The following is a 17,231-nucleotide window of genomic DNA, read 5'->3' on the forward strand; positions in this document are numbered from 1 at the left end:
CTCAAAAGAGAGGGCTTCTGTAGCAAAAACACTGTTCCTCACTTAAACCATTACTACAGAATTAGGCCTCACCTGTGACATTTTATCAAAATCCCTCAATTTTTTTTCCTAAAGATTATTTGCCAAATCATGTGCAAGCTCACCAAAGACAGGCAGTGTGAGGGAAGGCGAGAATACACATCCCATGGCTTCACTGCGAGTCCTTTTCCTGTTGGGATCTTGGGCGCACACACACATGCCCAGTCTGATTTTAAAGCCACTGGTCAGTAACTGTGGCTGGCCATGTGGGAATCCAGCACACCACCCGCTGCCCCTTTTATCTTTCTCCTAAACTCAATCTTTATCTGGATCTGCTGTATGTATGGTTCAACTTATATAAATAGCACCACTTCTTACTCCCACTGGTAAAACACACTCACTGCCTAATAAGTTTTACAAATAAAGAACTATTGGGCTGGCAAGTGGCATGGTGGTTGAAGCAGTAATTCTTGCAGTGTTGGCAGCAGTTCAAGTCCTGGCCCTAGTGGCCAGAAAATCACAATAGATAAGATGAATAAATTATAAAAAAAAAAGGCAAAAAATAAAACAAACTAGATTTCCCCCCCAAACTACAAATACTTTTTCTTGTGGCCAGAAAATCACAATAGATAAGATGAATAAATCATAAAAAAAAGGCAAAAAATAAAACATAAACTAGATTCCCCCCCAAACTACAAATACTTTCCTTTTTCTTTTATTTTTTGAGAGGTTTTTTCGCTATAGGGCGTGTGCGCTCGCCAGACAGACAGAGACAGAAAGCGAGAAATCACCCCCCAGGGGGGATGGTCACACCGCAATCCCTTCTCCTCCATTCTCCTCTCGGGATCTTGGGCACGCACGTACATGTGCCTGGTGTGAGTCTTAAGCGACTGGGTCTGGGACGCGGACCGCGGTCGACTACGTGGGAGTCCAGCGACATAGCTATTACGCTAACTGCTGGTTCCCAATACTTTCCTATGCTCTACTGCCAACATTTTCAATGATTTAGTAACCTAGACTACAGAGGCAGAATGGCATTATTACATGGACTGAGACCACCTTAGTTCAGAGTCTAGTACATCCACTTTAATAGCTGTTCGATTTGTTGCTCTGTACGGAATATAGTTTTGCTAAAGATGAATACACGTGAAGTATTTTCAAAAAGTACTTAGACTATGTTAAATAATGGCTATGTGCCAAAAGCCACTAACAAAATTAAATTGTCCACCTATACAAATACTAAAGTTGATCACAAAAATCCTAAATGCAAAAGGGCTGATACTATGAAACATACATTTCAGTTAAGTTCAGAGTATGTATGTATGAAGTCTATAGTTATTTAATATATAACTCCACCCTTAAATGAAGATGTTCACTCCATTATGTAGATATTTACTCTAAATGTATTCAGAAGATACGTTTCTTTCTCTAAAAACAAAACAGGAAAAAGAATACATCTCATACTGCATTAAAACCTAAAATTATAGGAGGATTAATCACATTAAACAAGGTCAAAAGGAAACATTTTTCTGTACACTAAGTTGCACCAGCAATTTTCTCTCTTTTCATTTGCGTTTATTTAAACACAATTCTCAAAACATTTGAGTGAAATTGGACATCCTTTGGTAAGCAAAGGACCTGAAAATAATATTTAAAAAATGAACAGGCAAAGTCTTCAGTTTATCCATGACACAGGTGTAGTGTTCCCTTCTCTATCTTCAACTCTGAAGCACCCAGTTTTTCCATATTCTAAAAACTAGAAGAACAAGAGTACATCTGTGGTGGAATGTATTGTCACGTGCTGATTACTAGTTGAAATACCATTATCCCCTTGTAACAGCTTAAGAAATAGCCTCTTTAAGGCATACACTGTGTAACTCTTTTCTTATTCCCTGCTATATATAATACAGATTACATAAAAGCTGACAAATCCACATTTTTATAGAGCAGTAAGCATTTGCTGTATTGAAAAATTTTTAGTTCTAATACTAGCAGTACAGAGTTACAGAGCATAATCTTTAACACTCAGTTGCAGGTATATTTAGTATGGCATGTTTCATGGATTGGAGGAAAATGGGCATTTTGTCTTTCAATTTACTACTGACAACTTAATCTGAACAGTTCTGCTAAGCATTGATATGTTAGAAAGGAAAGTAAAAATCAAACTGTTTATTGTTGCTTTTTGCCATTTGGTAGCATTTTACACACAGGCTTCGATCTTCAGAATACCCTGGATTCAGTAGAAAAACCTTTTAAAGGAAGTTTTGTATAATAGAAACTTCTCAGCAGTCAAAATTTAGACTGTAAAAAAATACATGCAAAACATACTTTTCTGAAAACACTTAACTTTGAATAAAGCACCAAACTACACAAATGCAGAATTCAACTCCACCGAAAGTAGTCATCATAAAAGGTGTAAAAGTCACCTAACTTCACTAGGCATTGTTCACTTTTTAAACAGGAGACAATAAAAAATATTGTCCACAAACAATATCCCAGCTCTAGGGCAGGTTTCAGAAAGTCTTCAACTTCATGCTTTAATAGCGACCTGGGAAGAAAATAAAGAATAAACACATTTTAATACTGAGAACTGAATGAGAACATTTGCAGGCTGATGTATTAAAAAGGATAAAATTTAATGTCTCAAGCTCTATATAGTTAACCTCTATATATATAGGGAAGGAGTAGATCCTACGTGGCCAACCATGGCTTGAATCCAGGCAAGGAGTGGGTGCCCATTACAGCAGTGTTTCCCAGCATTTTTGGCAACAGATACTCTTGTGTGTGCTCTTGCCAGAGACAGAGAGAAAAAGTGAGAAATCACCCCCAGGAGGAACGGCCACATTAAAATCCCATCTCCTTCATTTTCCTCTCAGAATTTCTGACACACACACGCAAATTCCCCCAGCATGATTTAAGCCACCAGGAGCTGAATTCTGTGGTCAGTCATGTGGGAGTCCAGAACCTCAACCAACATGACACCTGCTGGCTATATGGTCAAACTCTTCAAAGCTGAGACAGGTGATCACCAGCTTGGGGGAAAAGGTCCTGGCTCAGACTTCCAAAATCTAGGCTAATGTCTGAAACATGTCTAAAATCCCAATGTTCCCTTGTGCCTCATAATTACGGTTTGACTTTCAGCCAAGTCACTTTTATCTGTTGATTTGAAAATAGTCGTAACCCCTTGAAGTGAAAGACTGAACTTGTTGAACAGGTTGAGTATGTCACTAAGTAATCAAGTTTTGCAATCTTTTGAATAACTGTCTCTCTTAAAATTTCCTAAGAAATGTCCTCAACAGCAGGCAGGACCAACTCTTCACCAATAGTAAAGGGCTTCTTAAACTTTAGTAAAGACAGTTAGCCACTTAGAATGCAACTCAGAGCATACACATTTGATAAAGTAACAGCCTTAAATAATTGCTTCTGTTTTTCATGTTCCTGGCTCTTTTTCTTGGGAAAAAAAAAAAAAACAAACTCAAAAGGCTTGTCTTTTATTATAGGGTGGTCTCTATGTAATGAAGCAGTTTCAAGATGTCATGGCTTCTTTGCATAGACCATCACCACATACTATACAAAGTGTGGCTACAAGTAGGCTTGACTATAAACCACCTGTGGAACTGATCCCATAATTTAAGGACTCTTGGAATTTTATTTAAATGTAGCTCTTTGCGGAGTCTTAACATGCTGCCAAGCTGCAGTTGGACTGTCACTTGCTACTTACAGGTTTTGCTATTTAGTCTGCAAGTAGCTGAGTTTTTATAGTCTCTGAGGAGTCAAACCTCTTTGGTAATGTCAATCAGCATTTGCAGATGCTCCCCAGCACCAGCACCTCAATGCAACTGGCATTAGATTCTCATAAAAATGGTGTCCAAGAGATCCTCTGCACTTGTGGCTCACAACAAGGTTTGCACTGCTCTAAGAATATAGTGCTTCAGTGGAAGCCTTGCTTGCTTGCCCACTGTTCACCTCTCCTGCTGTGTGGCCTGGTTCCTAATAGGCCACAGACCAACACTGTGGGTTGTGGCCCTCTCCATTAGAGTATTCCTTCCACCAGCATATTTTAAAAATTCTGTCAGAGGGTAATGTACATTCACTGGAGAGACAGAATGAGTGAGTGAAGGAGCAAGAAAGCACTGTGCTCCCCTGGCACCCAGGGAACAGTTGCGGTATAATCCCTTCATCTGAGCCCTAAGGTTGGCCATGTGGGATCCAGTTACCTTACCCACTATGCCATTAGCTGGCAGCCTCTGGCATTTTTTTTAAAAAAAAAAAAGACAAACAGATATACTAGCCATTAGCTGGCAGCCTCTGGCATTTTTTTTTTTAAAAAAAGGACAAACCGATATACCGTATTTCTTCATGTGAAAATAGAGGAAGTCTTAAATGTTAAATGAATGGTTACTTTGCCGTGATATGGCCAGAGCAGTCCTGATTTACACGCAAACAAAATCTTATTAAGATTCAAACTTACGAGGAGAGTAAGATCTTGATCTGGAACGAGATCTGTATCCTCCACGACTGTAGTAAGGAGAAGGTGACCGCCTTCTGTAAACAAATGTTAAGACTGTCTAAATCTCTAGTCACGATAAGAAATAACAGAAAATTTAAGAGGATAAGAACATAGCAACCAGGAATAAATAATGATTGAAATCATAAGCTCTTACCAATGATTTCAATTTTTACCTCACCTGATCTCATTAAGGTATAAAATAGTTCCACTGAGTATTAAACTTATTCATAAGCCCAGTTAATTTTCTAAGCACATGAAGCCTATTGTATTTTCTTCAGTAAGAACATTTTTGTGAACTCCACATAACCCAAATCTTTTTTTAAATTTTAATTTGATGTCGATATTAAATCATGCCCTGACATACCTATAAATCTGATCCCTGTCTTGAGCAGCTCTCCATCCTCCTCCTCCTCCACCACCTCCTCTGTAAATAAAACAAAATGAAACAATATATTAGGTTTTGGAAGTTTTTAAAAGAACGGTAAAATTAAATCACTCAAGATGTAAAGAAAATCTAGTGAAAGGTAAAGTGATGAACAGTTGCTTTTGGCAATTTAAAAAAAACTGGTATAGAGCTCTCTCTGGTGGCTGAAATGAATATGTTAACAGTACCCTTCTAAATAAAATAATTTCAAAACCAGGAAGACCTTAACCATTCCAGCCTTCGTAAATTGATCTTGTAAGTTCTACTTGATAAATGTTTATAAAAACAAGGGTTGTTTGTGGGTGCTACAATGCTGGATGACATCAAGGCATACTTAAGGAATCATTTCCATAGTGGTGATACTTTGGGAATTGTCAACTTTGCTTAAACATTACCAAATAGTATAACATCGGTTTCACACTATATTTTATCAAAAACTATTGTCCTCAACAGGTAATAATCATATAAATGTGTATTTTCACAAACAAGGTAGGGTCTAAATTACCCATGGCTGTTAAAATACAGAAAGTGAGAAATCACCCCTCCCCCCTAGAGGATGGCTACGAAGCAATACTTTCTCCTCTCAGGATTTTGGATGTGTACATGCGCCTGGTGAAGAGTACTCCGTCACCTCCCTAGCCTTAATTTTCAAGATACTGGGACCAGGACTTGAACTGTGGTCAACTACATGGGAGTCAGGAGTCCAGTGACATAACCATTACGCCACATGCTGGTCTCTATAGCCCTACACTTCAAATGTACAAATACACTCACCAAATTAACATTTAAAGAGACATATAAACTTAACATCTAATTTAAACTCCAGCATAATAAGTTGTTTTAGCCTGTTACAATGGAATATTTAAAAGATCCCACTGCTTTTATATACTTTGTAATTCAGATTCACTACAACGGATCTTTCTACATAATAATTTACCTGTATGATCTGCTATAGTAGTCCCGGTCATCATAGCCTCGATCATATCCTCTGTCATAATAATCCCGACGGCGTGAGCTGCCACTGCAGATAGATTAGAAATCATAACAATCATGGTGCGTGATTATAATTCTCTGCTGCACGCAGAGCATTATGTTTAAATTTAAAAATCAATTCAATTTAGGATTTTTTTTTGGTCAAATATACACATATTGCTAAGAATCACGACAAAGTGGAAAAAAAAAGTCCTTTTATGAGTTTCAAGACAGTGGTCGGTCATGTGGGAGTCCAACACTGTAACCATTATGCAAACCACTGGTCCCACAAGCTTAATTTTAGCAGTCTAATTTCTATTATAGAAAAAAAGCCCAATCAGGAACATTATACAGCAAAGTCAAAATTCATGTCACTTCAATGTGATATACAGGTGTTAATATTTGCTGAATAAAATATACCCAATGCTTATACTTAATAGTTTTAGCCAGCGAAAAAGGCCAGAAAAAACGATCCACAGATTGACAATATGAAGTGAAAAGACTCTGCCTACAAACAAGCGTTTCTTTGAGAAAGTGAACTGTCAATGACATTTTTATGTTCAAGGTACTTACTAGGTAGGTCTCCCCATGTAAATTCCTGGTGTTGGAGTATGTGGTCTTTTTGTTATAGAGAAATCAACTCTGATCCTACGCCCATCAAGCTCCATTCCATTGGCACGCTCTTTAGCCTTCAAAAGACAAAAGAAATTATTCTATACATTCTAGACAGGCCACTAATTTACCATACAGCTATGAATAAGATCTCAATGGACATTTCAGGTAGGTACATTAAATTACTTTACCACTAGGCCAGGGCAAATGCTCTATATATTACACACAGGTTGCTCCCTCCACTAAATAAACAAAAAGTTAGCTCTAAGGGACAGCAGATGGTGTAATGTTATATCATTGGGCTCCCACATAGTAGACTGTGGTTCAAATCCCAGACCTGGGGACCAAAACTTATGCCAGGCACACATGTCCAAAATACTGAGAGGAGAATAGAGAAGCGAAAGTCCTGTGGCTATCCCCCTGTTTTTTTTGGTCAAATATACACATATTGCTAAGAATCACGACAAAGTGGAAAAAAAAAGTCCTTTTATGAGTTTCAAGACAGTGGTCGGTCATGTGGGAGTCCAACACTATAACCATTATGCAAACCACTGGTCCCACAAGCTTAATTTTAGCAGTCTAATTTCTATTATAGAAAAAAAGCCCAATCAGGAACATTATACAGCAAAGTCAAAATTCATGTCACTTCAATGTGATATACAGGTGTTAATATTTGCTGAATAAAATATACCCAATGCTTATACTTAATAGTTTTAGCCAGCGAAAAAGGCCAGAAAAAACGATCCACAGATTGACAATATGAAGTGAAAAGACTCTGCCTACAAACAAGCGTTTCTTTGAGAAAGTGAACTGTCAATGACATTTTTGACATTTTTATGTTCAAGGTACTTACTAGGTAGGTCTCCCCATGTAAATTCCTGGTGTTGGAGTATGTGGTCTTTTTGTTATAGAGAAATCAACTCTGATCCTACGCCCATCAAGCTCCATTCCATTGGCACGCTCTTTAGCCTTCAAAAGACAAAAGAAATTATTCTATACATTCTAGACAGGCCACTAATTTACCATACAGCTATGAATAAGATCTCAATGGACATTTCAGGTAGGTACATTAAATTACTTTACCACTAGGCCAGGGCAAATGCTCTATATATTACACACAGGTTGCTCCCTCCACTAAATAAACAAAAAGTTAGCTCTAAGGGACAGCAGATGGTGTAATGTTATATCATTGGGCTCCCACATAGTAGACTGTGGTTCAAATCCCAGACCTGGGGACCAAAACTTATGACAGGCACACATGTCCAAAATACTGAGAGGAGAATAGAGAAGCGAAAGTCCTGTGGCTATCCCCCTGGATAACGGTTTCTCATGCCTCTCTGGCTAGCACATGTGCCCTACAGCAAAAATCTTTCTAAAAATAAATAAATAAATGACTAACTCTAATAACCTAAAACATGGCCAGCAAGTGATGTGGAGTTAAGGTGCTAAATCTCACAGAGCCAACTGTACAGTTAAGAGTCTCAGAACCGGGAGTTTGGGGGGAGGGGGGCTGGCAATATGTGCAAAGAATCATAATGGGTGCATTTAGAGACTGGAGGAAAAGAGACTGCAGAGTAGTGACCCTGCCAGGGGTGGGATTTTTTAACTCATACTTTCCTCTCTCTAGTCAACTGATCCCACAAACACTGGAAATAATTATCCTATGAACTGGACAAAGCTTCCAGTTCTAAAACAATGCATGGCATACTCTGTATATGCCCCTCAGGATAACAATTTAAATAGCCATAAAACCAAAATAGTATTTCATGGCAGGTAGAAACTACACAAAATTCAGATGTGTATGTCCATAAATGTTTTACTAAAAGCATAGCTCACACATCGAAATTACATATTAACTGTTTCTGTGTCTTAACAGCAGAGTCAGTTAGTTGTGACTGAGGTCCCCTTTCTCAAAAGTAATATACATATTACTTAAGTGTTCTAAGCCCTGCTCTGGAAGCCAAAGGCCTGGGCAAACAAAAAACTAAATTCCTTCATCCAGAATACAGTTATCTGAAACACTATGAGCTTTGTCAAAACAAAAACAAAAATTCAAAAAACAAAACAGAAAAACCCCCAACAATCAAAAAACACAACCCATTCCAAAGAGGTTTGTTCAAACTGAGGAAACACTCTTTAATGGAAACAGAGCTAACTCTGATTCTCTAACAAAAGTAAATTATGGAATCTGGAAGCCTATATTGCCAGTATCCTTGGGCAAACTTTACTTATGATCTCTGGCAACTCATTTTTCCTTAAATGATGCCATGACACTGAAAGCCACCCTCAAATCTCTCAAATTTCCAGTCATCCATTATATTAAGTTGCACTTGGCTTTCAATTCTTCCTTCACTAGATCCTTTTAAAATTAAGCTGCTCCTTTAAAAAATGTTTATGATCTTCAAAAAGTAGTACAATTTTCATGAAGAATTATATAAAATGATTTAACCTAGAGCTCACTCACTTCAACAGTGACCCGTCAAAGGGTTCAACATTAAACATTTCCCCTTGCCTTTCTTTGTATTTGTGTTTGGAAATTATTTCAGCTACCATCCTTACATACAACTAATGCTTTCTGAAGTGGGGTCCAAATTCACAATCTGTATTTTATTTTATGCTATATTGTATCTCAAGACAAAATCCAAATGTAAAATCACTTGCTTGCCATTATTCACTGCTTTTGAGTAAATATCGGAAAATTAGTGATTTTACAATTGCATTTTTCTTCCTTAGCCATTACTTTAATCATTCAGGTTATTTTCCATGCTAGAAAAACATCCCATGACTCCATGTAAACATTAATTACACATTCTAAGCCAGAAAACTAATTGCTTTAGACAATGCATTGAAATAGTATCGTGTATAAATAAAAAACCTTGAGACTTCAAAAAAGTAATCTTAGAGAGGACTGAATAAGTAGTATAGTTGACCTGAGTTACTGAAGCGGAGTGTTAAGACCAACTGCCAAGTCACACATTTGTTATTCTATCTGTATTTAAAATTTCTCCCCAAAAGGTGGTGTCATATTTCAGAGTACTACTGAAATCTTCATTCCTCCAAAATTCATTTTAACCTCAAACCACAACTGCATATTCTACTAACACTTTAAAGCAAAAGTTGTCCTTTGTCAACGAAGTTAAGTAACTTTAAAAGGGTTGGTGTTACACAAAGGCACAGGAAGATTTGTACTTACTTCCTTGGCATCATCTACATTTTCAAAATATACAAAGGCAAATCCTCTCGAACGCCTAGACTGCTGGTCATACACAATAGACACATCAGCAATGGGGCCATATTTAGAGAATACTTCTCTTAGATCTCTTTCGGTGGTGTATAAGCTCAACCCAAATACTCCAAGACAACAGTTGGGATCAGGATTTGCCTAGAAATAGAAAAATAAATGTTAAATTTAAAAAACCACACATTGACTAAAATATCACTAGTAACACTGTTAACCATTACACCAAATACCATATAGAAATGATTCAACATTAAAGCTTCATTTGGATAAGGTTTCTACCATAGGGCATAAGGTATGTGTTCTCCAGAGAGAAAGAGAGAAATCACCCCTATGGGGAATAACCACCATGTAATTACTTCTTTTTCTCAGTATTTCTGACAGAAACCTCTCATTCTCTCACATGTGCCTGGTGTTATTTTTCAAGCTGGCAGATGTGAGACGTTAACTGCAGTTGGCCACAATATAGCACTTTAACCACACCACCTGCTGGTCGAATATAACATCCATTCCCCCCCCCTTCCCCAAGAATGGTCAGAAAAGACCAAAACAAAACATTACAATCTCAAGCACGAATACTTAACTTTGCATGACAAATCTGCCTTAAAAGAATTCTTAAAAACAAACAAAAAAACACACTTCAGCAACAGGCCCACATGATGACAACATGGGCTCTGCAGGCTTAGTTTTGTAGTGCAGCCACGTATTGGCAAGAGGAACCAGGATCCCCAAGGTTAACCAGAGTTTGGGTTCCAGCCCCTTCTGTTAAGAACAAAAAATATACCAGGGGCATGTGTGCACAAAATCCTTCTGGGATAGAGAACTAGGGGAAGAATGATTACAGCCCAAGTGGCCCAGTGGGTGTGTTTTTTCTCTCACATATACCCACATACCTTCTGGCATAATGTACACGCACACACACACACCCCAAACATATAATGCAATGCTCTGTGAACTATCAGAAAGATATAGAAGAGCATGTAGAGTTTGATTTTTTCTTACACAAAATTATGTAAGTGTTTATACAAGCACATGTTTTCACATAAATGAAGCCCAAGAATCTATACAGTATACATCAGTGCATACAGCAGCTTGCATTCATCACAAGCAAACCAAAAAACAAACAAGTTGCCATTACTAGCTATTAGGGAGAAATTCCATTCTACTCTCGAAAACAGTTTCCTGCTGCTCCCGCAACCAGATCATACAATGAAAGCCCAGTATAAACACACTAAATAGCATTTCATTTGAAACCTCTCATGGAATAAAGAAGGCCTTAATACTCAAGAGTTTTACTTAAAAATCTAATGGGCTGAAGTTATACCACTGTGTCAATACAATGCACAAGTGACTGACAATCCAAATATAAATCACACAGATTAACTTTCAAAGAGACCTTCAGAACCAGCAGATGTTAACGTCAATAGACTCCCACATAGTTGATCACAGTTCCGGTCCTAGACCCTGCAGCTTTAACCTCAAGGTGGATGTGTGTCAGCACGTGCCCAAAATCCTAAGAGCAGAAGGGGTTGTGGTATGGCCAACCCCTGAGGGTGATTTCTCACTTTGTCTTGCTGGCAAGTACACACTCCTTACAGCAAAAATCCCTTTCAAAAGAAACTCTAGGGACCAGCAGTTGGCGTAATGGCCATGTGGCTGGACTCTTACGTAGTTGCCCAAGGTTCGCACCCCAGACATGGTGGCTTTAAAACTCATGCCGGGCGCTTGTTTGTGGGTGCCCAGGACCCCGAGAGGAGAATGGAGAAGGGATTGCAGCATGGCCATGCCCCCTTGGGGGTGATTTCTCGCTTTCTGTCTGTCTGGCGAGCACACGAGCCCTATGGCAAAAACCTCTCCCAAAGAAAAAAAAAAATCACCAAAAAGCCCCTGATGTTTTCACTCATTCTTTCACTATTAAAAGTCTATTATCAGACAAAATTGGTTCTAATTGAAAACAAAGGGAGTCTACTGTGTCAAAACAGTATCTTACCCGGTTCCCAACATGGCGCCTGCGAGTAGACATGGGAGAGTGACTGTGACTGTGTCTCCTGCGATAATCTCGACTATAAGATCTGCTACGGGATCGCCTATGGGAGCGAGATCGTGACCGTGACCGAGTATAGTGCCTTCGAGAGCTTCTTCTGGATCTAGACCTGTAAAAAACAAAGGCTTCAAGGTTATGACTAAATAACTGACAATAGATGGCTTACAATTCTTTTACTACCCTATTCTAGAGTTAAATTCCAAAAGGAAATATAATCCAGGTACATGCTAATATAGTTACCAAGTAAATAGAGACTAAGCACCTTTCTTTAGTAATTTCAAAATCAGCTGTTCCAACATTTCTTCAAATTAAGAGAAAGGTGTAGTGTTCTGATCATTTGAAAACCTGAAAGCATGCAGTCTTTTGCATTATTTCACTGTCTTGGTTTGTACTCTTTGATCCCCAAGTTATCACCCTGTATTTGTCTTTCATTATGCCCACCATTCATTTAACACACCAACAAATACCACACCAAATAGTTTTTCCCCAGCAGTTTTATTCCCCCCATCAATGAATAGCTCTTGACTACAGTGACCATATAAAAATTTTCACCAAAACCAGGACATGCCTGACAACAGGCAGAAACTGGGATTATCCTGGGCAAATGAGAACGTACAGCCTATTCTTAACCAACGGGGGGACGGGGGGGACGGGGGGACGGGGACACAATAACACTGTAGTACTATTTGTTTTATGTACATATGTATGCACTTCATTAGACTACACTTGCTTATCAAGAACTGCAGCTACTGAAAGCCAATGTTCTCCAGTATGTTTGTCATACTAAGCAGGTTACATACAGTGAATCCTCACAACTTTGAAGAACTGGTACCATTACTAACTCGCCTTTTATGGACAAGAAAGCTAAAGTTGAAAAAGTTAATCTGCCAAAGCCAGCAAAAATAAAGGTAAGATTTTGAACCCTGACTGCAAAAGGCTAGGCTCTTGAGCACTTAATCATCTATCTTCCAGAATTTATTTGCTTCTAGTACCAGTATTAAACAGGCCATCACATGAGCTAACCCTCTCTAACTTCCTGGTTTACAAGCACACACCAATTTCAGAGCTAAGAGTAACAAGAAAATCTCAAGACAGTCTTTCTTACCTAGATTCAGATCTGGACCTGGACTTTGATCTGGAACGCCTGGAATCTTCCTTGGAGCGAGACCTTGCAGGGGTATGCCTTGCAGATTTCCCCGATCCGTGAGCACTTCCACTTCTGGAAGCAGAACGGGATTCCTACACGTAGATGTCAAAAGTTTAATTTGTATACTTTTTGGGCAACTTTAAAAACAAATTAAGCTGCTGTGAGATAAATAGCGAGGGAGAGCAATCCCCTTCCAAGATAAGAAAACATAGGTAAGGGCAGAAACTGAATATACCTGGTATAATAGTTTCAATGCTCCAATTGACATTAATCAATTAATCTGTCCTTTCTTCCACCTTTGAGAGCAGGATTAAGTTATATGACCCCACTCACTTTGGAAAGGAGCGCCAGAGCCAAGCAGTAAAGGGAACTGTCCAAGGATTATATTTTGGGAATGTTACTCCATAAAGACTAGAGGGAGAAAGAATCTTAGCAACTATGGCATCTATATACCTACTTCAAATTAAGTTGTAACTAATAAAACAAACCCTACCAAATTTATAATATTTACTTTAAAATACTTATTTAAGACCTCAAGCTGTATTTACTAATGAGTAAGACAAGTGATCTCTGCTTCAACTCCTAGAGAAAGACAGAATAGAATCCCAGTGGAAAACAAGAACTAGTTCAAAGAACACTAAACCCTTTAAGACCCTTTTCTGCCGGACTACAATGGGAAGTCCCTTAGAAACTCAAAAACAACCAGATGGCACTAGGGCGGCAAGGAAATAAATTCTGCAGCTTAGCAGAGAGGGTGCCAGAGATCCACACCTTTCCTCAGTTAAATGGAGATACCCCAGGGCAAATTTACATGGACAGATTAAGCCAGGGGCTCCTAATCTAGGACCCATGATGGGAAGTTCAGGAACTGTATGTGAAAACCAAAGTCTAGGTAAAACTGTAACCAAAAGATGTACTCAGAACTGGAAAAAAAACGGGCAGGTTGGGAGGTATAAAAAAGATCTCTAAAGAAAACAGCTAAGGAATGTCTTAAGTAATTGCTCACCAAGGAAAAGGACATATGGTCAACTAGTCAACAGAAAAAGCACATATATAGTAAAGTGATGAAACCAAGGGAAAGTTCTGCCAAGCAACAAAATTGTGGATGAAGAGAGGAAAGAATCCACTGGCTCTGACAACTAAATTACCAAGTCAGATACTGATTTTTCAGTTACCCAACTTAGCCAGAAACAAACCAGAGTCTACTCACACACACAAAAAATAAACTCAAAAGAAAGCAGTATTACAACAAATAACTGTAAGGTATGAATCAAAGTTTTCATCTAAAAGTTATCACAAGAGATCACTGTGTGATGGCTCTTCTGGCTATCACTGAAAGGACAGAAACAAGACCAGTTTGAACGGTAGCCCCACAATTTTAGAATATAGTTTTGTGCTTTATGGTATAATGTATAATGGAGATGATCTGAAAGATCCTTTCTAGGACGCTCCAGGGATAATTTTTGAAACACAGCAGAGACGGAAGCTTAAAACAGGGATCTATAAATTCCCTGACCGAAGGTCCAAACAGCCCAAAACTTTCAGCTAATACCTCAAAAGTCATTATAAAAACAGAATGAAAACCAAAATATGACAGCCTTTCCTCCCTACCCAACTTCCCACCCCATGTATGATAACTGCGAAGACATTAAAAAAACAAAAACAAAACAAAACTTTGTGAGAACAGCTTTCCTTAACCAAGAAAGATGTACTGCTTCCCTGTAGGCCCCAATTCCTGATACTTAAGATTTCTTTATCAAAAGATCCAAACACTAATATCTACAACATAACTTACCCCCCCCTTCTCTTAGGACAAAGATCTCAAGACAAGGACTTGTCTGCCATCTTTTATCAGAGGCAAAAGCGAATCCACAAGAGAAGCTAAAAATGGGTTACATAAAAGCTACTAGATGCATTTACTTTAATGCTAGGAATATTATAACCTTTAATGAAAAAAAATTAAGCAATCTGCTCATGAAGGGAGAGCAAAGTACATGAATGCCTCACATTAAGATTATCAATTGCTATAGCTAACAGAAATAAGCACAGGAATCTAAACAAAGAATGTGGAAGTTAAGATTCCCTTTAAATCCCTTGCTTTATTGAAAAGAAGCTTTATTTGAAGCTGAGATGTCTCACCAGTCTGTTCACTTTAGGAGGGTTTTCCTAGCCTAGGAAACAAGCCTTAATAAAATCTCACAAAATTCCAAACAGATCAAGGCTCAAAGGCAATTTAGTATAACTTAGTTTTTCCTCAGCATCCATAACAGGATCTATAGATAAATGCCCACACCTTTTTTTCCCTAGGGATACTTGTTTAAAAAGTCAAGGACCTCTACAATTATGTTGACCACTTAACTGGTCCGGAAAATTTCCCTTTTCGGGGTATGCCTTGCAGATTTCCCCATATCCATGAGCACTTCCACTTCTGGAAGCAGAATGGGATTCCTACATGTAGATGTCGAAAGTTTAATTTGCACTTTCTGGGAAACTCAAGTTAATTTAACTTGTCTCTAATAAACAAGACCTAAAATTATTGAAATTCAAAGTATAACACTAACTTTAAACCTTAATACACAAGATAAATCTTTAAGAGCAGTTGGGAAAGCCCCTAATACACAATATTTCAATTTCTATTCTAAAAGCTGACAAAGTTAGAGGCATCACCACATTAAGCCCTACTCAAAGAAATATTCTGCAATGCCTCAAGTAAAGAAATAGTGAAAACTCAAATACCAGCATAAACAAAAATGAAGCCAAAATTCACTGTAAGGCTCAAGGTCTTACTGACTTTTACCATATGAGGGAATTTAAAAAAACTTACAGGAAAATAGAATTGTAAGATTATTTTGATGAAGTGTTTTACAATCCACAGTTCTTTGCAATGTTCATTTTTCACGAACTTTGATACTCTTTGTACTTGCATACAACCTTCAGGAACTGCATCATGTATTCCCCCCCCTAAAAAAATGGTATTTGAGAAGATGAAGTAGAAATAACCACCCAATATCTATAGTACTTTAAAACTAGATATGTTACATTTAGAACTGCTCAAAAAGATCAGGGCCCTAAATTCAAGTTCACTTTAGTAGGTGTGAAACTAAGCAGCACCACGGGTTTTCATTATACTAGTTAAGCCTCACTAACGATTCCAGAAATTTTATGTTCCTACATTTTTCTCCATCAGCAGTATCTTTCTGGAACGTTGTCATCTTTCCTGCTCTGTTTGCCCCTAGCATTTAATCAGATCCCTATATTAAGTCTTTCCTGTACTGCCTTTCCCACATCAGAGAGCTGTCTTCCCTTTATTTCTCCAATGACCTGGGGAGGAGACATTTGAAGACCCAAAAATATTGTGGCCAAGAGGGAACACAAAAATGATAGTTCATTGGCATTAAGGGTATTATCACCTTAAATTTATTTAACTAGGGCCATATAATCAAATTCCAAACTATTTTCATTACCTTACAGGGCTAACAGTTCTTTTTCTCTTTTGGATCCTAAAGATCTTTCAGGTCTCTTGATTTCCATAACTTTGAACAGAAATGTATTTACCCTAAGCTATCAAACTGTTCACCTGAGCAATTTAGAACACATTAATGTTATTAGTTTATCTGTGTCAAGAAATTTTACAAAGCAGTAACTGGGGCAAAGCAAACACAGAAACAGCCTGTTAACAGGGATAATTTCTTTCGTTTTAAGAGACACAGAAATAGCTAAAACAAATTTCATACCTTGACAGTTTAAGTCCTAAAGCATTAGAAAGTTACACCTTTAAGAAATGTCACTAAACCACTTTCTTCAGGAGCTTTAAGAGTCAGTAACACTGAGCAAACATTTTAAAAGCTGGCTCATTTTCAGGGAAAAAAACCTTACAAGACAGATACTCTTAGTACTATTCAAATGGGTTAAAAAAACAAAAACAAACCCATTACTAGTTGGCTACTACAGAGCATGCAACTGAGAGCAACAGTATTAAACCTATTATTTAACTGCCCAACTAAAACAAAAGAAACACACAGAAAGACAACTTTGGGGCTAGACTTCTCAGTAAGTGATAGAAACCAGAACAGAAGTACTCTATGATCCATCCATCCCTAAGCACTGTAACAGCCAAATGTTTACAGCAGAAAAAGGGAGAGAGATTAAAGCACCTGTATTAAACTTTGACATAGGCATCCTGTTCACTTGTTACCCACCTTTTCTAAAGGCATTTCTAAAGGCATTTTAAGAGAAATCCTAGTCATCCAGCTGAAAACAGGCATT

The 17,231-nt window shown here is 38.0% G+C and overlaps 1 protein-coding gene across 2 annotated transcripts; it reads right to left on the reverse strand.

Moving 5' to 3' along the window:
* Nucleotides 1-1,571: 1,571 nt before the first annotated feature.
* TRA2B (transformer 2 beta homolog) lies at nt 1,572-15,926 on the reverse strand. 2 transcript variants are annotated; one of them, XM_014592542.2, is made up of 9 exons: nt 15,790-15,926; nt 12,924-13,057; nt 11,765-11,927; nt 9,730-9,918; nt 7,390-7,505; nt 5,890-5,973; nt 4,893-4,952; nt 4,490-4,560; nt 1,572-2,566 (listed from the first exon to the last, which is right to left on the reverse strand). In XM_014592542.2, exons 1-9 carry the CDS (start codon nt 15,889-15,891, stop codon nt 2,556-2,558), a joined length of 930 nt encoding a protein of 309 aa, XP_014448028.1. In that variant the 5' UTR covers nt 15,892-15,926; the 3' UTR covers nt 1,572-2,555. The 2 variants fall into 2 exon arrangements, with proteins under 2 accessions (XP_014448028.1, XP_014448027.1); XM_014592541.2 differs by having other exon boundaries at nt 4,490-4,563.
* Between the last annotated feature and the right edge of the window lie 1,305 nt (nt 15,927-17,231).

This window comes from Tupaia chinensis, unplaced genomic scaffold, assembly GCF_000334495.1.
Source record: "Tupaia chinensis unplaced genomic scaffold, TupChi_1.0 Scaffold000708_1, whole genome shotgun sequence".
Lineage (NCBI taxonomy): Eukaryota > Metazoa > Chordata > Mammalia > Scandentia > Tupaiidae > Tupaia > Tupaia belangeri.